Consider the following 23,667-nt stretch of genomic DNA (forward strand, 5'->3'; position numbering starts at 1 on the left):
ATGTGTCTTTGGCCAGCCCCAGGTGGGTTTCCTATAGCACAGGGTAACAGCAACAGGATTGCTACTACTGTAAGAGAAAGTGAGCCATCTTAAGGATTTCACACCCAAATATGGCCACAGAATTGCATTGATTCCTCAGTATGTTAAATTTTTATTGACATCACTTGCCACACTCTGCCGAGTTACAGGAGCCAGTAATTGCAGCATTAATCAGCTGCCCAAAGAACAAGGGTAACTTGCCTATAGCAGAGACTGTTAGTATGTGTGTGGCATTTGAAGCAGTCAAAAAGAGCTTCACAGATGGTGCACTATTGGTGCACTCTGAGCCTACTGCACCTCTTGCACTAGTACTTTATACTAGCCAGAAGGTGATGAGCACAGCGTTGCAACAACAATGTAGTGACACATGGCAACCACATGCATTTTTCTTGCACAAACTATCATCCTCAAAAAAGCTGTGGAGCACCTATGACAGAGAACTTCTGGCCATTTATAAGTCCATCAAATACTTTAGGCTTGGAAGCTAAAGACTTTCTTATCCACACCAATTACAAACCGCTAACTAAATGCCTTTCACCAGAATAGTGAAAACTGTTCACCGAAGCAACACAATTAGCTAATGTTCATCTCACAATTCAACATGGACATCCAGCACATCTCCAGTATCGATATTGTGATGGCCACTTGTTTAACTCAGATTCAGAAGAATTACTGGCACAATCAATTACACCAAACGTATCACTGCTCAACAATCAGATCAAGAGCTACAGGGACTTTTATCAGCAGGAACATTATCGTTGGATCTCCAACTTATCCAGATTCCAGGGAGTGATGTCAGGCTGTATTGAGTCATGCCCACATCAAAACCATGGCCATTGCTACCTAATGCCTTCAGAAGGGATGTCTTCGATACGCTACATGACCTGTGACACCCTGGTATTTGATCGACGACCTGCCTAGTGATGAATTGTTGTGTGTGGCCAGATGTATAGAAAGACTGCCGTGAATGAGCAAGGTGTTGTCTTAAGTGCCAATGCGGCAAGATACACTGCCACATGCAAGCACTAACACAGAACTTTCCAATAACGATGGCCCATTTCAATCACGTCCACTTTGATATTATCAGTCCATTCCCATCATCTGACAGCTAACATTACATAATTATGATGGCAGATTGTTACATCCGCTGGCTGGAAGCTGCATCAGTGGACAACATTACAGCAGAAAATCTGGCTTTCAGTTTTGTGTAGTATTGGTTGTAGCATTTTGGCTGTACTTTACATGTCATGCCAAACAGAGGATGACAATTTGAATTCGAACTATTCAGACAACTCATGTGGGCTATCACCTCTCCAGTACTGGGATGATCAAGAGATGGTACCGCTCATTTACAGCAGCACTAATGTGCCACGACACTGAGTGGACCAAAGTCCTTCCCAAGATAATACTCAGTCTCGGAAACACTTTCAGACCAGACATAGATGCTTCTTCAGTGAAATTGTGTACAGTGAGATGTTGAGGCTCCCAGGAGAATTTGTTGACACAAATGCTCTCTCACAATCAAGGGGTGATCAACCAGAATTCCTATGCCGACTGCGAGAGCACGTGGCTCGAATCTACCCACCCCAGCCACAGAGACATGTTATAGCTACCACCTTCATGCATCAAGAGTTGAAAACCTTTTCACACATCACAGTAGGCACATAAGGCATCAAACAGTCATTGCAGCCGCCATAGTCAGGACTCTACTGTGTAGTTGCAAGTGGAGACAAGACAATTGACATTTCGATTAACAGAAAGGCGGCCACTGTTTCTACAGATAGTGTTAAATCGGCTTACATCTTCCAAGAAGCAACAATGCCAGAGCTTCCGAGACTACGGCCTCACCCAACAACCACCTCACTACTACCTTCACAGCCACTGGTGCAGATTACACCAGCAGACACATACCTCAAGATCCAGTTGTCATGTCCACTTTCTAGCCCACAATTTGGAATAATGTTCCGCTTCCACCATTGGGGCTGATATGGTAACATTGTGCAATCAAATTGTGTTGTGTCATGTCATGCATGCATGCTGACTGCGTATGTTTACACAAAACTGTGCTATCAAGCATTTTGTGCCAGACAACAGAGTTGCTGTATTGGTTTTGTTATTCTTTGATTACTTTTTATTTTTTATATCTTGCATGCATGTAGTTAGTTCATGTATAGATATGAGATAACTCTGATGTTTGTTCTCTGCGTGTTAAGTTGTTTTGAACTACAAGCTTGGAATGATCGAACTAGCTATCTTCCAGGGCTGCAATCAATGTAGCTAACGTTAATTGTTCGAGGGAGTTTTTGTGTAGTCTGGATCCATTGTATTAACCACACACAGGTTCTAGTAGTTGAACAGCAGGCTGTACAGTTTGTACCTACAGGTTACGTGTCCATAAATGGCTAGCTTATGTTTCACCTAAACTTTTTTTCTAGTTCAAGCAGTTCAAAACTGTCAGATATATAATACACTTATTTACGAAATGAAATGAATTTCAATATTACAGTGTGTACTTCTTTGAATTTTCTAACCAGCATGCAGAAATGCCTCATAAATATAGTATGAGAACCTATCTCATGACATTTACAACATTATGAAAAGGATAGATTACTACTCACCAAATAGAAAAAGCAGCAAGTGACACACAGACATGATGAAAAAACTGCTAGATATTATTCGGCAATTGGGTTAAGCCTTTCATCAGACATAGACAAAACACACACACACACACACACACACACACACACACACACTCTCTCTCTCTCTCTCTCTCTCTCTTTCTCTCTCTCTCTCTCTCTCTCTCTCTCTCTCTCTCTCTCTCTCTCTCTAGGTACAAAGGCCCAACTGTGATGAGCAGTGATCTTTGCTGGAATGGGTAGTGGAGGTACAGAAAAGGAGAGGTGCAGGGACGGTGAGGGATAACAGGGTACGGGTATTGGTAGATGCTAGTGCTTCCTGTGGGAATGTGCCAGGGACAGGATAGTGGGCTATTAGGCACAGCATCAGGAGGCTGTGCTGGGGAGGAAGGGGAGTGGGACAGCAGGGTAAAGTGGAAAGGAGAGAAGAAGGGAAGGGGAAAGAACTACACATATGTGCTGATGGGAAAGAAGGCACTGTAAAGATGAAGTGGGAGCAGGGAAAGGGATAAGCAGATGGACCAAAGGAATTAGTGACAATCAAGGTCAGGGGGGTTATGGGAATAAAGGATATCTAGCATGGAGGGTTCCCATCTGTGCAGTTCTAAAAAAACAGGTGTTGGTAGGAGGATTCCAGATGGCACATGCTGTGAAGCAGTTACTGAAGTAAAGCACATCATGTTATGTGACATTTTCAGCAACTGGGTCGTCCAGTTTGGTAGTGGTTATTCATGTGAACAGAGAGCTTGTTAGTTTTCATGCAGTCGTAGAATGAAGCAATGCAGCTCAGTGGCTGCAGCTAAGTTAATAGATCACATGGTTGCTTTCATAGGTAACCTGCCTTTGAGGGGGCAGGAGATGCCTGTGACACAACTGGAGTAGGTGACATTGAGAGGATGTATGTATGGCACAGGTCTTGCATCTAGGTCTTGCACGGATATGAAACTGGGGCAAGGGGTTGAGAGCAGGTGTAGAATAAGTTCAGGCATGGATATTGCACAGTGTGGATAGGTAGCAGAATACCATTCTGGGTGATGTAGGATCAGGAGGATAGTGGGGAAGATATTTCTCACTTCAGGGTACAATAAGAGATAGCTAAAACCCTAGCAGAGAATGTGGTTCAGTTGCTCTAGTCATTGGATGTACTGAGATATGAGAGAAGCACACCTCTGTAGCAAGGCAGTGGATATGTAGGGGATGGTTGGTGATTGGGGAGACAAGGTACTGGTGATCTGTTTCTGGGCAAGTGGAAAGTGCAAATGAAGGCCACAGTGAGACCCATGGTTGGCACTGTCGAAGTGGAGTTATTGTTGGTGGTTGATAGACGCAAGTAGTGATCCAGTTACCTTTAAGGTGGACATCAGTATAGAGGAATATGTCTTATGAGGCTAAAAAGGACCACATGAAATGAATGCTGTAGAAAGTGTTGAGGTACTGGAGGAATGTGGATAAAGTGTCCACACCATCAGTCCATATCATGAAGATGTCATCTGTGAATCAGCACCGGGTGTGGGATCTGGGATTCTGGGTGGTTAGGAAGGATTCTTCTAGGTAGCCCATGAGTAGATTAGCATAGGATGGTACCATGGTGGTGCCCATTGCTATTCAATGGATTTGTCTATAGGTGATGCCTTCAAAGGAGAAGTAATCCTGGGTATGAATATAGTTAATCATGGTGATCAGAAAAGAGGTTGTAGGTTTGAAGTCAGCTGGGCATTGGAAAAGGCAGTGTTCAAGATCAGCAAGACCATGGGCATTGGGGATATTGCAGAAGAGGGAGCCACTTCAACAGTGACAAGCAGGGCACCAGGCAGTAAAGGAACAAGAACTGTGGGGAGTTCATAGAGGAAATGGTTAGTGTCTTTTATACAGTAGGATAGGTTAGAGGTAATAAGCTTAGATCTAGGAGAGAGGTTCTGGGATGGATGTAAGAATTTCAGGAGGGACTGAAGATCCTGATGGGTTTCTGGAATTGGGTCACTGTGGCAGTGCTTATTGGTGGATGTATCTGACAGCTGGTGAAGTCCCTTTGCCAAGTAATTCTTGCAGCTCATAACCACAGTGTTGGAGTCTTTGTCGACAGGTAGGATTACAAGGTCAGGATCAGTTTTTAAGTGTTGGATTGCAGTTATTTCTGTGGATGTGAGATTGGTTTCCATATTGAGGGACCTGAGGAATAATAGGCAAGGTTTAAGGTTAAGAAATTCTGGAAAGTTAACAGGAGACAGTTTTGGGGCAACGGGGGTGGATAATGATTAGATGGAGGAGTACGTTAAGTTAGACAAGATTTAATATTGGTTTTGGATAGTGTCTGATTGACAGGTTTGGTGGCGAAAATGTGTTTGCACTTTAGGGACTGGGAGAAGAAGAAGAGACTTTAATAAGCACAGCATGATTGAATATGGGAGCAGGGCAAATGGTAAGGCCTTTGAAAAGGACTGGTACTTTGAGGGACTGAGACTTTTAGAGGGCAGGTTTATGAATACTTTGTGGGCTTATTTAGGTCTGGGTTCTGTAGGGTGGTGATGGGGAGTTTCTCAGAGTGTGGTAAAAGTAGTATGTCAGTAGGGCAGGGTTTGGGAGCTAAGAGGGAATGCATGGGAGGTTTGATGTACCATTACTATAAGAGCCTCCATCAAACCTCATATTGCCAAATACTGCTTGCAGATGTATTACATCTACCATACCCTGAGGAACTGCTTCCCACTGCCCTACAATATCCAGAGCTAAACAGGCCTGGAAAATGGTCATTAACCTGTCCTCTAAATGCCTCAGCACCACAGAAGTATCAGTCCTTTTCAAAGACCTTACAATTTGCCCATTCCCAAATTCAGTCATGCTGTGCTTGTTGACGACCTTTTCTCTCATGTTTTCTCAGTAGCTGTTGCCATTTTCTGCACAATATTTTCACATCCGACCCAGCCTTCTTCTTCAGGTACTGTGTGTTTTGCTGTTATGTGTTGCTGCCTGCAACCAGACTGAGCTATTGTTGGTTTCACTCTGCTATTTATAGCCAACTTTGATTCCCTATGTCCAGTTTGATGTTCTTTTGGTTTACAGAGTACACACTGATACTTGATGAAATGCAAATTCCCTCAGCATTTTTCCACTCTAATGGATGTGATGGTCTGTGAGATTTTAATAAATTGAGTGCCAGGTCCCAAGCATTATTTAAATTGAAACCTCCATCCCTGTTTATTAGGTTTTCTGACATCTTTATTTTGATAGACTCCTCAATTATGCTGTCCAAGAATCTCGGAATCTGCACCACAATACTGGTCTTATCGTGTTTCATTTCATGATTATATGTGAGACAGTGCTCAGCGACAGCAGATTTGCTGGTTTGTTTTAGTTCAGTGTGTTACTGATGTTCTTCACCTCTCCCTCTGACTATTACGATAGTCTTCCCAATGTATAAAACACGCCGCATTTGCATGTAATGTGAAACACATCTTACTTTTGGAGACCTAGGTCACTTTCAACATTACACAGGATACTTTTTATCTTCGATGAAGGGAGAAAAGTACACTGGATGTTTTCATAGGAGTCTATTGATCTTCCCAGATATTGAGTCAGCATAAGTCAGATGAGCAATTTTTGGTTTCTCTCCCTTGGTATCAGTTCCAACCTGTTTCACAGGCATTCTTGATTTTCACTGCATTGCCCATTTCATATGACGTTCTGACTACTGATTTGTTCAGAACATCAGTTATAGGTGTCATAATTCTCCAGCAAGATTCTCCCTGTGTGAAAGTGTTTGAGCTATATGGACCAGAGTCTTTAGCGCTGAATTCCTTTCGATGGATGGTGATAGCTCAAGGAGTGAAGATAGAGATCAATGTGTATAGGTTCTCTATACACATTGTGATCCTGGGACTCATCCAGTCTTCTCTTAACTAACATGCCAAGGAAAGGTAGTCAGCCCTCTTTTCCAAGCTCCATCATGACTTCTACACTGTGATGGATATAGTTTAAATGTTCCAGGAGCTCTTGAATGTTTGCCACTGTGTATGGACACACCAAAAGTGCATCATACATGTACCGACAGAAACATGTGGGTCTCAACTTAGTGGATTTCAATGCTTTTGTTTCAACATGTTCCATGTAGAGGTTTACCATGACAGGTGATAACGAACTACTCATTGCCACAACATTGGTTTGTTCATAATATTTTCCATCAAACAGGAAATAAGTTGATGTCACGACATGCCTAAAAATTTCTGAGAAACTATCACTGAACCTTTCTGCAATGAGTTCCAAATAATCAGAAACTGGAGCTCTCTTAAAGAGGGAGACTACATCAAAACTCACCATAATATCTGTTTCCTGGAGCCACCATTGACTGAGGTGATGTACAATGTTGGCGGAGTTGTCAATTTGGTGTTCACACTTCTCCACATGTTTGATGAGACTGCGTTTCAGGTATTTTTACACCTCTCCTTCTCCCAATCCCTACAGTAGAAACACTTTCTTGTGACCGACCCTACCAATCAGACTCAGTCCAAAACCGATATTAAATCCTGCCTGACTCAATGCACCCCTCCATCTAACTGTGATTCAACCCCGCTGCCACACAACTGCCCTGATACCTTTCCAAAATTTCCTAACCTCGTACCATCATTCCCCAAATACCTCAATGTAGAAACCAGCCTCACACTCATAGTAAAAACAGCAATCCTACACCTAAAAACTGACCCTAAACTTGTAATCTTACCTTTCAACAAGGGCTTCAACACTTTTCTCACAAGCTGCTAGACTTACTTGGCAAAGGGACAAGGGCCTCCACCAGATGTCAGATATGTCTACCTACAAGCCCTGCCACATTGATCTCATTCCAGAAATCCATCAGGATCTCCAGTCCCTCCTGAAATCCTCACAACCTCTCACTTAAATCTCACCCCATTGTGGCTGGTCACTGGGTCCCACAGAGAGAATTCTTGCCCTTGTGGACCAACACCTTAAGTTCATTGCTTGTAACCTACACTGCTATACCAAAGGTACCAAACATTTGGCATGCTGGCTCCACACAGTTCTTATTCCTTTACCACCCAACATCCTGCTTATCACTATTGGTGCCATCTTCCTCTACAGCAACATCCCCAATGTCCATTGTTTTGCTGCTAATGAACACTGCCTTTCCCAATGCCCAACTCACTCCAAACCTACAACCCCCTTCCCGGTCACCACGACCAACTATACCATCATCAATGGTTACTTCTTATTTGAAGGCATTACCTACAAACAAATCCATGGTACAGCAATGGGTGCCACCATGTGAAAGACAGTGATTATGTGTTTATGTTCTGTCTTTTGCTGAGTGGTATGGCTGGGCATAGTGAAATGCTCTATTTGAAATAATGAATGTTTATTACAGGAACTAAACACAGTACCCTTCAGAAAGGGAATACTTTAATGACTAGATAAGAGAAAATAGTCTATCCTGGACAATGTCTCAGGGAGTGGGGAAGAGGGAACTATATAATCCTACAAGGCAAGGGGCTCATACACAACCACTGGCAACCACAGCGAAGTGGTGCCCTCAGAGGTGGTGTTAAAAGCACAGTGGTGGAGGTGGCATATACTGAAGGCAGCACGACAACTTGGCGGGCAATGAGAGTCACAGCATTGTGGCAGGCGGGGGCTGTTGTGGAGACTTGGAGCACTTCTTGATCCATCAACAGCCCAGAATATGACTGTCTCCAGAGCTGGAGTGCTGACCTAAGTAATGGCAGTGGAAGGATACACCCATGGTGCCACAAGGAAAAGTGCCCGCGTGGACATAAGTAGGCTCCCATTATCACAGCGTTGTGCATCGCAACTTGCATGCCACACGCCACAACTCAGACCAACAGCATTATTGAAGAGAATTCACACCTGTACAACACATGAACAGACCACCTGAACTACACACAGAAGACAACTGCTAAGAAACTTGTTTCAGGGACATGCATGGACTGAGAAACTTCCTCCACTGTACAAACTGTAGAATGCTATGAACACCACTGCCTATAGACTATAACAACACAAGAAGCAAGAAGATGTTGCCCCCAGAACAAACAAGAACAGCAGCAACAATCACTGGTTTCAAAGCTAATCACATAAACTTGGAAAATGAAAAGCCTGCTCCAGAAAAACAGACTAATAAACAGCAAGAATCACTAAAACACACTTGAAGAAGACAGAGACATGAAACTATTTTGCCTCATTGCCAATGTAATATGACGGGCAAGAAGAGCACTGAAAAATATTACACATTTTCCCCCATCACCAACATTCTATCCTTTGCTCAATGGTGTGGCTGGAAATAGTGAAATGCACTCCTTGAAGTAAGTGATTATTACAGGAGTTAAACTAAGTACATGTCTGAGAGTGAATGTCTTAACAATTTGATAAAAGAGCAATGTCTATCCTGGACAATGCCTCAAGGAGCAGAGAAGAGAGAACTATATGGTTCTACGAAGTGAGGAGTTCGTAGGCAGCTACTGTAACAGCAGCAAAGTATTTCCCTCAGGTGCAGCTGTTGGAAGTGCAGTGGCCAATGTGGCACATGGCAAAGGCAGCACAACAATTTGGTGAGCAGTGGGAGCCACAGTGGCTGTGCCGAGCAGGGTCTGTCACATAGATTGGAGTGGTTCTTGATTCATCATAGCCTGGAATGCGACTGTCTCCAGAGGTGCAGCACTAACTTAAGTTGCTTTGGTGGAAGGATATATCTGCAGTGTCATGAGAACATTTGACCACTAGGATGTAAGGAGATTCTTACAATCTCAGTGCTGCATACAACTTGCATGCCTTCGTACGTTGTGGCTCTTGCAAGAGGCTTGACTACACAGTACCTCTATGTCTGTTTATGAACAACCTCACAGATGAGGCAGAAGCCATACCTGGTCTGTGAAACATACATGTAAGTGTGGTGGCTGAAATACATGGGGGCAGCTTTGCATACACCACAGTTTATATACCACCTTTTCTGACAACACTGACTGATCTCCATGATATCATCAGTGCTGTGCTGGCCAATATTGACAGGGACGTGCTCAAATGTGTATGAATCAAACTTGGCTACCACAAGATGTTTGTCATGAAACATGAGGAGAACAAATACAACATTTGTAATTATCTGTAAGAAACTTGAAAATGCATTTTCCATAGAATGTAGCATTCACTATTTTGTACATAATACTTTGTGAAATATATTTATCTAAACCCAATGAATCATTTTTAAACATCGTGTATTCTCATACAAAACTCTATAACACACTACTGACAGACATTATGTTGAAAACAGAAAATAAATAGGTATTCAAAAACAAAGGAAAGAATATGTGGTTAGCCAGTACTTTCATAACTTATCTGAATATCCACACCCATAAATGAAAATTCAGATCATCTGTAATGTTTGCATCAAACTAAACTTGATTCTTTTTTCACATATAGGCAGCTATAGTAGTCTGTGTAAAGTTACATATATGCTTTGCTTGAACTATTGGATACAAACAGCAGCCGAGTAGTATAAAGTAGCAATGACTTTTTATTTTCAAAGTACCTATTTTTCTTCTAATGTCCATAAATGTGCATCAAGTAATTTAGAAGTAATTCTCTCATGTATCAGTATGATTAGTTTAGCATTTGTCATAATTTACATAGTCTGCAGTGATTGCTTCTACCTATTAATATTTAACTTTGTTTGTTCTGGATTACTGAAGGCTCTCCTTCATGAGAGCACACATGGAACATGATGTGTGAACGAGTATGAAATGAACTGAAGAGGGAAGTTTACAATAAGTGTTCACTTCCATTTTTGCTTTAAGGCAATTATGCAGCTGGAGTATGTATGCACAATAAAGGCCTCAATTCACTAGTAAAAATCTATCTTTGACCTGTTCAATATCATGCATGACATAGTACAGTGTTGTGATTTCTCAGATCAATAAACTACAACACAATAAGCCTGCCCAGTTAGCAGTGTGGTCCAACGCACTGCTTTCTGGGAGGAAAAGCATGTCGGTCCCTGGCACAAATCTGCCCGGCAGATTAGTGTCGATGTCTGGTGTGCCAGCTAGTCTGTGCAAGGTTTTTAAGGCGGTTTTCCATCTGCCTCGGCAAATGCAGTCCAGTTCCCCTTATTCTGCCTCAGTTACGCTATGTCGGCGATTGCTTGGCAAACACTTTCTCCACATACGTGTACACCTTAATTACTCTACCATGCAAACATGGGAGTTACACTTATCTGGTGTGAAATATTCGTGGGGAGGAGGGGGGGGGGGGTCCACTGGGGGGCCAAACTGCACAGTAACCCTGGGTTCGGTGTGGGGTGGTGGTGGTGGTGGTGGGGTGAGTGTACTGCTGTAGCCTGTTGTGGGATTGTGAACCACTGAGGGCTATGGTGGGGACAAAGCCTCTCCATTGTTTCTAGGTTCCTGGTTCCATACAGTACCATACAATACAATAACAACAGACTGAAGATATAACCTAATGGTGCGCACGAATAAGTACAGCTGTGGGTGGAAGGTACTAGTTAAGGGACCGACTGTCACGTCAGATGGCAGGCAAGGGGGTGTTGATATATAGCAAATGACTCTGTGAGGCAATTTTACGACACCACTTGCAGGTGAAAAGGCGTGGCCCAGTGGACGCTGTATACAAGTAATCAGGGCAGCACAGGGTACCGACATGCTGTGAAGAACCCATACATTGTATTTACAACAGCATCTAGTGACCTGTGTGTGGGGACCGAAGTGGGCCGGGGAAAGCTGACGTTACTATTAAAGAGCACTCCACTTCTCCCTTCCAGAGGAGCTATGTCAAAGGCGTAGGTGTAAGACACATAAATATGAGCCCGGATGCAGGCAGTTGTGTCACCATTCTGTCAGCATTTAGAACTGGAGAGAATGATGATTGTTTAAGTTGCAGGCCAACCACGACCTTTGGCGATGGATTTCAGCAGCCAACCAGCCTACTGGCACTCCCACCAACCTCCACTGCATGGACACACCGTAACTGTGGGGAGGGAGGAGGGTGGGGTTGGGGGTGGGGCGTGGGGGACAGGCTGCAGCTTGGAGCTGCACCAGCACAAGGAATGAGAGGGCTGGTAGCCTCCACTCTCTGGGTGACATTGTCCGGTGGACTGCAAGCTGCAATCGACAGGAGCAGGGCCGGGACATGAACTCATAGCCTCCCGGATGCAGAGCTGTCTCTGGTCACTGCACAAGCTGCCCTGGGCAGATGGCTGGAGCTGCTATGGCTCACTACAACAATGTCAGATGGCTGTTTCTCTTTGGTGCTCTACAGGGGTCCATGATTTGTGCTTGAGAAAGCAGCCAACACATGTGGTGGCCACTTAGCCATGGTGTGAGTAGAAGCACTACATACGCCACACTGGGCAACTGGATGCTGACAATGCAAACACACGCGCAGTGCGGCACCATCACTGGGATCATCGATTTAGCTTCAATACAATAAAGTGAATGACACACTTGCCGATGTTTCTCTGCATTGCTGTGTCATCTGAGCAGGATACAGCCAGGGCAAGAGCACCACAGAAACAGATGCGAGCCTCTGCCAGCACCATACAGACTTGCCACCAGCACCACAGGCAGTGCGCAGATGAAGATACCAACTTCGTCTTAACCAATTGCCGGCCGAGTATAATCTGCCAATAACCAGATGACAACAGACAGAAGCCTACTCAGAAGATAGAAGAGTAGCTCTGGGCCACTTGGTTATAGATCATTGTCCAGGGCTGACTTTAGACAGGGAATGTCATTTAGTGAACTCTTAGGAGTAAACAGACAGTTGTAAATTGCATTTGCTACATACTGTGAAGTTTACCTACAATTATTTGCACTTAGCCATTGAGGGTCTTTCTTGTGTTATATTACATGCTGTGTTGCAGACTTCATTATTCAACAAATCAAAAAGATAAGTAAGCCTTTTTAACACATTTATATGACTTTGTTGTACCTGACCCTGAGGCATAGCTGTGTAATAGTGGCAGGGAGAAATTGTCTTAGCGGTGCACTGCACCATAAACCATTTTGGAATTCACAAACTCGGCCTATTGTAACAATAGTGGCAACTCGGTCTCCACAGCAATAGCGATGAGGCCTTTACAAAACTGGCAATGAGGGTTTACAAAAGGCAGGAGTCACCCTTCTCTCCCAAACCACACCTCTCAGTTGTTCTAACATATTATAACCCATTAGCTCAGGGCTTGTAACAATTGGTTGTCAGAAAGTGGTTGTTTTGCTTTCCAACACAATACATTGTGTCGGAAAGTGTTTGATGATAGAGTTGGTTTTGGTGAATGGTTGTGAGGCAGTAGCACTTGATACAGATTGGATGGTACCAGCTCAGCATGATGTGGTGAGCAAGTTTTATTTATATTGTTTTTTATGTTTGCTCTCGTTCTCAGAGTTAGTTGTGTCAGCTAGGGTATACAATGTTTCAGTTACTTTTGTGAAGCCAAGGGAACCCATGGATTTACATTTGTTTAGAGGTAATGGTAGATGTGATAATTTAGTGCCAGTGAGGTGTTCATTTTGCAATTTGTCTGGGCGTGTGTTGCCGAGTACCAGAGCTATAGCAACTGCTCGCTGTGTAAGTAGCCGTACTGGTCATTTATCTAGTATGGATGGACAACCCAGAGGATTTAGAGTCAACTCTTAGGATCACAACACTTATAGAGGAGATGGATATGGCCACAAAGCAGAGAGTGGATCATTGTATGTTGGCTTCTGAAGTCAAGCATTACTGATGTTGTCAGGAGAGACATGTAATAAAATAGTGCAAGCATCCGGAATGCTATGGGTGTGGCACAGTGGGCCACAGGGCATTTGAGTGTAGAGGCAGGAAGGGTGGAAAGCACCAGCAAGGGAAGCAGCCATTAAATGCAAACAGTATTCCTTCAACTGACTGAAGCAGTCCTCATAGACTGTAACATGATACAAGTTAATGCACAGATGGGATGCAGCTTTGGACTTAGAGGGTGGCAGGAAACAGAGATTTTTGGTGGACACAGGTGTGAATGTGTCCATCATAAGTCTGGACCTTGTGGGAAAGAGGATACTGAGGTTACATGGGATTGGTGATAATAGGGTGGAATCATTGGGTATGGCAGTAATGGAGTTTTCAGTCAGGAAAATGAAGTTCAGTGAACGCATGGAGGCATTGCCATGCATAGGCAAAGGTTATTCAGTGATTCTCAAGCTATACCTTTTTAACAAACACAATGGAACTCAATGGGACTTTGTTTCACCTGGGGGAAACAGTTGCAACTGAGACAATGGTATAAGGTTCACCTATCATGGGATTGAGACAAATTAAATGGTGTACGTCTTCAGCAAACATTAATCAGCAAGATAAAACACCAGCAGGTACAGGCAGATAGTGTGGGTTTCAGTGGATAAAGATTTGCCAAAGGAAACTTTATAGGTGGCTGAGTCATTCTTAAGCGATGAAGAGTTGGATAGTTTACATTGTTTTATTGTTCTATTCACAGGAGTTTAGCACATGTGAGCGACATTAATGGGGAACATATGATTCCGGTTAGTGAGGATAACTTTGTTGGAGGGCAGATGACTCTGACAAAGGGTGCAACAATAGCCATTCTGGAAGCCTTCGAACATGAGGACTTCAATAAGTCGAGGGTAGAGGAAAGCTACAAGCAAATCATCGATACAGAAATGTTATGAGGGAAAGTAGGTCATTTGAAGGACAGTGATCAAATGGCTATGGAGAACTTGTTGTCAAAATTTAGCAATTTATTTTATGTGAACGGAAGATTACCAGCAACCCCACTGATGCAAGATCACATACTGACAGGATATAGTACACCAATTTATAGGAAGCCATACCATACAGCGAAGCTGCTGCAAGCACTGGTAGAAGAATTTATTGAACAAAAGCTATGGGATGGGATCATAGAACTGAATGATAGTTCCTGTTGTACCAATATTGTCATTATGCCAAAAAAGTCAGCAGACAGGACATGAAAATACAGATTTTGCTGTGACTATAGATCTCTAAAAGTGTGAACCATTTTGGATACTTACCCAATTCCAAACCTCACGGAAACTTTGGATAATCTTAGTCAGTGTTGGTTCTTTACAATTTTGGACCTCAGGAGTGGATACCATCAATTGGAGGTGGCACCTGAAGATAGGCCAAAAACAGCATTTGATGTACCAGGAGGATATTTTCATTAAAAACACATGCCACTTGAACTAAAGAATGCACCAGCAAATTTTCAGTGGTTGTTAGATGGGGTGCCGAGAGGATTTAAGCTGAAAACTTGTCTAGTCTATCTCGATGACATAACTGTCTATTCAAAGGATTTACAGGAGCATGTGAGACATTTGGAGGTTGTCTGTAGTAGGCTATGATCGGCACTTTTAAAGTTAAGTGTGAACAAGTGCCATTTCGCACAAACTCAGGTAAACCATCTGGGGCAAGTGATTAGTGAGCACGGAATACAGACTGATCATCTTAGTGACACAATTGAAAATTGTCTGATATCACAAATACTAAGCAGATACAGTTGTTCACTGGCCTCTGTAATCATTATAGGTGGTTTATGAAGGACTTTGCAAAAATAGCTGGACCTTTGAACAAACTGTTGAAGAAGGGGAACTGCTTACAGGAATATCAGAAGGCATTTGAAAAACCGGAAGAAATATTGGTTTCAGATTCACTATTGATTTTTACAGATTTTGAGAAAGAGTTTATCCTTTCACATGATGCTTCAAATGAGGCAGTTGGTTGTGTATTGGTTCAAAAGGCTCTGAGCACTATGGGACTTAACATCTGAGGTCATCAGTCCCCTAGAACTTAGAACTACTTAAACATAACCAACCTAAGGAGATTACACACATCCATGCCCGAGGCAGGATTTGAACCTGTGACCATAGCAGCAGCGCGGTTCCGGACTGAAGCGCCAAGAACCGCTCGGTCACAACGGCGACCAGTTGTGTTTGGGGACAGATGACAGTTGGTCAGGAACATCCAGTAGCTTGCACTTCCAGGCAGTTAAAAACAAGGTGGAGAACAATTACTTAATAATAGAGATAGAGATGTTGGTGATCATTACATATTTTCAGTGTTACCTGTATTGTAGGAAGTTTAAGGTCAGGGTGACAGACCAAACCTCATTGAAATGATTGCTTGGTTTAAAAGATCCATCTAGTAAAGTAATTCAGTGGGCACTTAACCTTAGTGAATTCGAGTATGAGGTAATCCACAAGCTAGGGAGATCACATGCAAATGCAGATTCATTAAGCCACATGGTAGTAATTTTAAGTATACTGGGGAAGAGCACTATAGTGTGGCAGTGGGAAAAGGCAAAGGATACAGACTGCCAGGCATTTAAGTCACAACCACATTTCATTATGCATCAGGATTTGTTGTGTAGGACGATGAGGTGTGGACCATGTGTGGTGGTTCCAGTGGGTTTTTGGAAGGAAGCTTTGCAGCAAGTTGATGACCACATGTTGTCAAGTCATGGTGGGTAATGTGTGACGGACAGACATGTAGCAGAGCAGTGCTGGAGGAGGAACAGGAAGCACACTGTGGAGCAGTATGTCAAGGACTGTGTGCCAAGCACGTTTCAGAGTGTGCCATTACAAAGGTTACCAGAGGCCTATGTCAGGGTTGGATGTCCTCAAGCCTTTTAATAAAACACCTGCAGGAAACAGGTACGTTCTCATGATCATTGATCATTTTCCTCAATTTTTGGCAATGTATTGGTGCCAGACCAATGGGATAGTACTGTAGCGCAGGTGTTAGTAAACAACTGGATATTAAAGTTTTGAGTGCCTAAGCCTGTAATTATGTACTGGGGTACCAGTTTTGTCTCAGATTCAATGAAACAACTATGGTGTGTGTTGCTTATATGGGAGTTACGGAAGAGTCAGTTTCATCCACAGACCAATGGGAGATCTGAATGCATGCACAAGACAATTGCAAAAATGTTGAGCTTTTACATATGTTCCAGGCACTAAGATTGGGACACCTATTTACCTTATGTACAGTGTGCCTATAATTCAAAGGTTCACACTGCAATGGGCTTGTCACGATTTGAGGTCATGCAAAGCAAGAAAATGCCATCTCCCTTTTAATGTTTTGATTCCTAAACTAGGACCGGAGTGTGAATCAGTGAGGAAGTTTGCTAGAAGAATTAGGAAGTTTGGAGGAATGTGCAAAAAGCAAACGCAAAGGTGCTACATGCCAGGAACAACCAAACAGATGGATGGGCAAATTGCCGCAGTACTGTGTGGGGCAGTAGGTAATGGTCACTAGTCTCTCTACATCAAAGGGTAAAAACAAAGAAATTTAGGAATGGTAGAGGGGATACCATAGTTATCGGCGACCAACCAGGAGGTGAAATTTACGTAGGGTAAAATGAAGGAACTTGGAATTGGTGAGCAACATAAGGTGCATGATGTACCATATAGGTTAAAGTCATGTAAGTTTTATAATTGTAGTTTGTTGTTGTTTTTGTCTAATATATCAGGGAATATATATTTTATTGCCATAAGGATGTTTGATTTTTTTTTTTAATTTTTTTTTTAAATTTTTTACAGAGTTATTAGTTTTTCATGTCGTCATTATCAATACTGTTTTTATTGTGGATTGTGCATCCAAAGGAGGGTTGTGGTCTGGCCAGGTGGCCAAGTATGGACGGATATGCAGTTTGCTTCTGGGGTAAGTAAATGGGACAAGGTGTAGGAAGGAGCTTCTGCCAGCCCAAGCATACTTCCAGAGGGTGGGAATGCATATTCATGTCGGAGACTGTGTGGTTGAATTGTTGTGAAGGAGGCAGACCAGTTGGGTTGAAAAAACTTGAGCATCAGGAAAAAATGATCATTAATGGCATGACTTAGGAGGCAGTCGGGATGTATTTTCGTCTTCTGGCTATGCTTACAGGCTCAACTGTTATGACATTGTCATGGAACATGTTGTATTGGGCAGAAAGATCTCTGAAGGTATTCAAGATTTAACGTGTGTATATGACACACTCAATCCAGGGTGTTTGCACCACTTGGACAGAGTAATAGAGTCCCAGAAAGGGGAAATTTTGATGGAACAAATGTGGCAGCCGGTACACCATTTCCAGGAAAACCAGAAGCATGAAGTATTAATGGCAATTGTATTGGACACCAGTTGTGATGTGTTTCTAGCAGGCTTTTTTGTATAGTATTTCTGGGTAACATGCAAGCCTTACCTGTAGAATACTTGACCAGCATTGGTCAGGGAAAAAGTTAGTTTTAAGGCCTTAATTGGTGTATAAGGGGCCATGACAGTAGTAAAATGTGAGTGGAAATCCTGTATGGAGAATTAGGGAGATTGTCCTCAATATGTAAATTATTAGAGTTAAGGTAGTTGAGCGGGAGCGCGATGTTAAAAGATTAGAGACAAATCTTATCAGAAGAGAGGAGGTATGCTGCGCCATGAATAAGTACAGACACGGATTTGGGGAATTCTTGTAAAGGGACTGATTGTCACATCAGATGGTGGGCATGGTGGATGTTGATATTTAACAAACGATTCTGTCGGGCAGGTTTACGACACTACTCGTAGGTGAGAAGGCACTGTCCGTTGGGCACTGCATACAAGTGTGAAGTAATCAGGGCAACACAGGTTATTGATGTGTTGTGAACAACTCATATGTTGCAGTTACAACAGTGTCTAGCGGCCTGTGTGTAGGGGGTAAAGCAGGCTGAGAAAAGCTGATTATGTAATTATTAAAGAGCACTTCACTTGTCCCCTCCAGATGAACTACATCAATGGTGTGGGGGAAAGACGTATAAATCAGCGAGGCAGAGAGAAAATGCCCTTCTAAAATAGTGATAAATGGTAGAGCTGTTACAGAACCCAGTGGCATTTGTGAATCATTCAATGACTTTTTCATAAACTGTAACAAATTTGGTGACTGTTCACCACCAAAAACAAAGCCCAATATGACAGACAGCAATTGCCCATGTTTTAAGTTTTCTCATGTTTTCATCTCAGATGTCATCAAAATCATAATGAACCTAAAACTTCAAAATCTGTGAGGTCCCCACTGAAATACTAAAAATAGTCCATCACAGTATTGCATATCCACTCCCTTTCATAATAAACCAATCTTTTGATGAGGGATGTTTCCCAGATCGATTAAAATATGCAGAAGTTCGGCCCATACATAAAAAAAGGCAAACAAGATGAATTGGGCAACTATAGGCCAATCTCACAGTTACCAATTTTCTCAAAAATATTTGAAAGAGCTGCATGTGATCAGATCGAAAATCACAATTCATCTAACAGCATTATCTTAGGCAATCAATATGGTTTCAGAAAAGGCTGTAGCACAATCCAGTCACAAAAGTCAGCAGATGTCTTGATGGTAAAATGTGTGTGCCAGGCATCTTTTGAGACCTGTCCAAAGCCTTCGACACAAAAAATCATGATTTGCTTCTCCAAAAATTGGCACGCTATGGTTTTCAAGGCAAACCTCTTAGCTGGATGTCATCATACTTGGCAAACAGAAAACAAAGAGTACTCATTAACATCAATGGCAAGAAATTTCTCTCTGGCTGGAAACACACTGTTAGGTGTTCCACAAGGTTCAATATCAGGGCCACTACTTTTTCTGTATTATATTAATGATATGCCATGTCAGGTCCAGTCTGATACTATCCTCTATGGAGATGACTCAACAGCTGTAGTCTGTTGTAAAAACGAGGTAGACCTAATTCGTCATATTGAACAAACACCTGGGGAAGTGGAAGCGTGGGTCAAAAACAATAACTTGACATTAAATTTTACAAAAACAGAAATTGTTCATTTCACCACAAAAAAATCTGCACAGTCTATAAATGAAATAAGGTATATGGACAAAAAATTAGAGACTGCAGACTGTGGCAAATTCCTTGGCGTATTAGTCAATAAAGACCTGTTATGGAGTCACCATGTGGACAACATACTGGGTCGACTGAATAGCCTTGTATATATTATGAATATCTTATACAGTATTACTGATTTAGCTGTAAGAAAAACTGTATATAATGCATATTTTTTTTCAGTCATTAGGTATAGTATAATTTTCTGGGGGTCTGAAAAAACAAATTTACTTAGAGCTTTTAGACTACAAAAAAGAATCATCCGAGCAATGGTGGGAGCAAAACCACAGCAACATTGTAAACCTTTATTTGTAAAACTAGATCTAATGAGCATTCCAAGCATATACATCTATGAAACTCTCACTTTCACGAAAAGAAACCCACAACTTTTTGAGGGCAACTTCTTCTTGCATCAATATGATACTAGTATAGAACGAGCTACATGTTACCTACCCACCATTTAAAATCATATGAAAAAACCCCATACCATATGGGCATGAAATTTGTAAATAAAATATGGAAAGATATGGATGACTCAAATGTAAAAGGTACCAAAAGAGATCTAGAAAAATATCTGAAAGATAAATGTTACTATAGTGTAGAAGATTTCGTGAATGGCAACAATGCATTATAATTGTAATTAAAATACCTCTTTGAAGATGTTACACCATATATATTATTAGTTTACTGTATATTTTTTAGTATTATTATATATAGTGTAAAACTGACAAGTCGCCTATGTCACAATCTTTGATTGTATAAGGCATGTTATGTGATGATAAAAATTGAATTGAATTGAGTCTTATTTACAGCATCACTGCTTTCACGCCATTGAAGAATATTTAAATTTATGAAGTGTGTGTTATATAAATACAAATGTATGAAGTGTTTTATTGTAACTTTAAATACGTGTGCCTAGAAATGACTTTCAGCTGTATATTTATAACTTGATTTGTCCAATGTGTTATGCATAAGTTGCTTTGTAGACAACAGGACCAATAAATACAACAACAACAACAACAACAACAACAACAACAACAACAACAGCCCTGCCCCTGACAGGGTAGACTATACCTTTTACGCAAATGGAATAGGATGTTCCATGTGGGTGCATACTGCAGGTGTTGTTTCTGGGTTTTCAGAGGAGAAGAGCCCATGAAGCGAGTCTCTGGGTGTAGGCGTGGTATAAGGACCGAGTGGGGTGTTTTGTAGAATGTGTGTGTGGAGGCATATGATTTTGGGAGTGATAGGAAGACGATATCATAAACAAGTTAAGTTATGTAGTTAATGTGCTAAATGGCTTTAAATTTTCTAAATGTGTTCAAATGTGTGTGAATTCCTAGGGGACCAAACTGCTAAGGTCATTGGTCCCTAGACTTACAAACTACTTAAACTAACTTATGCTAAGAACAACACACACACCCATGCCCAAGGGAGGACTCAAACCTCCGGTGGGAGTGATCGTGCAATTAGCGACATGGCGCCTCTAACTGTGCGGCCACTCCGTGCGGCTTAAATTTTCTCAGACTTATAGTAATCTCAAGAGGTTCAAAATTCATGGGCTTTTAATTGAGTAGTCTATTTATTAACGAATTACAAAATTTAAAAAATGAACTATTTTACAACCAGTTAACATTATATGTTTTCCTATAATATGTTAGAATGATAGGTAACATCCAAGAGGAATTTGGCAAATTGAGAACATACATACTTGTTCCTGATGAATAGTTGTCATGAATGTGATTTCCTTGAGAAAATCCTTCTTGCTGATTTACTCTCACAGCTGCTTGACCCAACCGATCATGATGAATGCTACAAGGAACAGAAATTATTGCTACACATAATTCAAGTACATTATATAAATAAAAATCTCTCATACTTTTTCATTCATTAATTATCTTACAAAACTAGAAAAAATTACACATGTGTGATTTTCTGTGAGGGGCAATAGACTTTTCATATTATACTAACAAAATGTTATTAAATGCCAAACTGAAAATTCTAAAAGCACACACATACTGTATTAAAGGCTTTTTGTTTTGAAGGCCTCCAGGAATAACCTCTGGTGTTCGACTATTTAGTGTGACTATACATCTCTGATAGCGTTCTGGCCTCCATGCCTCGGTATCTGGTTTGTATGACTGTATACGGCGGCCGTATCTGTTACCATACTTATTCTGCAACATTAAATCATGTTTAGTTGCTATGTTCTCTTTATGTGACATATTTACTTACTATGTTACCATGCAGACTGAAAAAAATGTGATTATGGGTAATGTTGCTGGAAACACTGTTATTTCAGCAGTTTATTAAAGATAGAAGATACTATATTAACATGAAGATTACACAAGGTACAAGAAAGTACTTCCATATTAGTGTTTACTACCATGCAAACAAAAGGCACACCTGAATACACGGAGTACAATATCTGAAAGAGCTTAAAGCTATCATAAACACTTGTAGCACCAAACCCTTCATCTCACACTGAAATGGTGAATGACAATTTCTTGGCTTCTCCATAAAGCTGCAATCCACCATGAAATTAGTTTTCAGAGAACTAGTTATCTATTTACAGGATGGTGATTTTTTACAGTGGAGGAATCAAAGCAGAATTTCAGTAGTGCAAAGATTGGCAACAGGAATGTAAAATTGGGCACTTCACAAAATGTAAAAAATGTGTTATCCAATGACTATAATATCAATGGCCCAAATTTGAAACAGCCAACTCCTACAAATACCTGGGAGCACAAATCTTTTGGGATACGATTTGGAAGGCTCACATAAACAAACAATGGAAAATCCATGAAGGAATAATGTCAGTGTTATGGAAAGAGTAGAATGCTGCACACCATATGGACAGGATGTTGAATTGCAGATGGGCACAACAAAAAGACTGCTGTACGAGTGAGCTTTTGTGCAAAATGCCTTCTTCTAACGTAGAAAACACACACATTCACGCAAGCACAATTCACACACATGACCACTGTCTCTGAGTCTGGAGTGCAAGCAACTTTGCCTGATGGGAGAAGCAATTTGGGGGATGGGGTAAGGAGGTGCCAGGCATGGGGAGGGATAGGTTGAAGGGGTGGGAATGGGTGTAGCGCTGCTTGTGGGAGCACGTAGGGATGTATTAGGGACAAGATAGGGCTGCTATGGTCAGTCAGGTGGTTGGGGAAAGGGGGGGGGGGAGCAAGAAGAGGAGAGGCATAAAGGAGGAGAAAATGAGAGAGAGAGAGAGAGAGAGAGAGAGAGAGAGAGAGAGAGAGAGAGAGAGAGAGAGAGAGAGACTAGTATGTGCATTGGTGGTATAGAAGGCTGTGTAGTGTTGAGTTGGGGCAGAGAAGGGGTAGGTGGGTGAAGAACAGGGACTACCAAAGAGTAAGACAAGGGGGATTTTGGGAATGTAGGATAGGTAACCCGTGGTCTAGGGGTAGCGTCTTTGATTCATAATCAAAACGTCTTCGGTCCCGTGTTCGATCCCCGCCACTGCCTAAATTTTGGTAAATAATCAGCATTGGTGGCGAAGACTTCCGGCTTAAGAAGTCAGCCTCATTCTGCCAACAGCCTTGTCAAAGAGGGCGGAGGAGCGGATAGAGGATCAGGGCACTCTCTTGTCCTAGGGGTGGGAAATTGCCCCTAAAGGCGGAAGAATCAGCAATGATCAACGACATGAGGATGCAGAATGCAATGGAAACCACTGCATTAAAGACACATAACGTGTATCCACAGGACATGTGGCCTGTAATTGAAGAAGTGTCATGATGATCTCTCCATTGGCAAAAGATTCCGGTATAGTCCCCCATTCGGATCTCCGGGAGGGGACTGCCAAGGGGGAGGTTACCATGAGAAAAAGATTGAATAATCTACGAAAGGATAACGTTCTACGAGTTGGGGCATGGAATGTCAGAAGCTTGAACGTGGTAAGGAAACTAGAAAATCTGAAAAGGGAAATGCAAAGGCTCAATCTAGATATAGTAGGGGTCAGTGAAGTGAAGTGGAAGGAAGACAAGGATTTCTGGTCAGACGAGTATCGGGTAATACCAACAGCAGCAGAAAATGGTATAACAGGTGTAGGATTCATTATGAATAGAAAGGTAGGGCAGAGGGTGTGTTAC

General features: G+C 42.0%; 1 protein-coding gene across 2 annotated transcripts in view; it reads right to left on the bottom strand.

The window, feature by feature from the left end:
* The window catches only part of LOC124619645, a 214,271-nt gene that overhangs the window by 101,026 nt on the left and 89,578 nt on the right, over positions 1-23,667 (bottom strand). For both annotated transcript variants that reach the window (XM_047146173.1, XM_047146174.1), the window contains exons 3-4: positions 21,572-21,729; positions 21,264-21,364 (exon numbers count right to left, since the gene is read on the bottom strand). In XM_047146173.1, the coding sequence (XP_047002129.1) occupies positions 21,264-21,364; positions 21,572-21,729 (259 nt within the window). The remainder of the gene's footprint in view (positions 1-21,263; positions 21,365-21,571; positions 21,730-23,667) is intronic.

Source organism: Schistocerca americana, chromosome 6 (genome assembly GCF_021461395.2).
Source record: "Schistocerca americana isolate TAMUIC-IGC-003095 chromosome 6, iqSchAmer2.1, whole genome shotgun sequence".
NCBI lineage: Eukaryota > Metazoa > Arthropoda > Insecta > Orthoptera > Acrididae > Schistocerca > Schistocerca americana.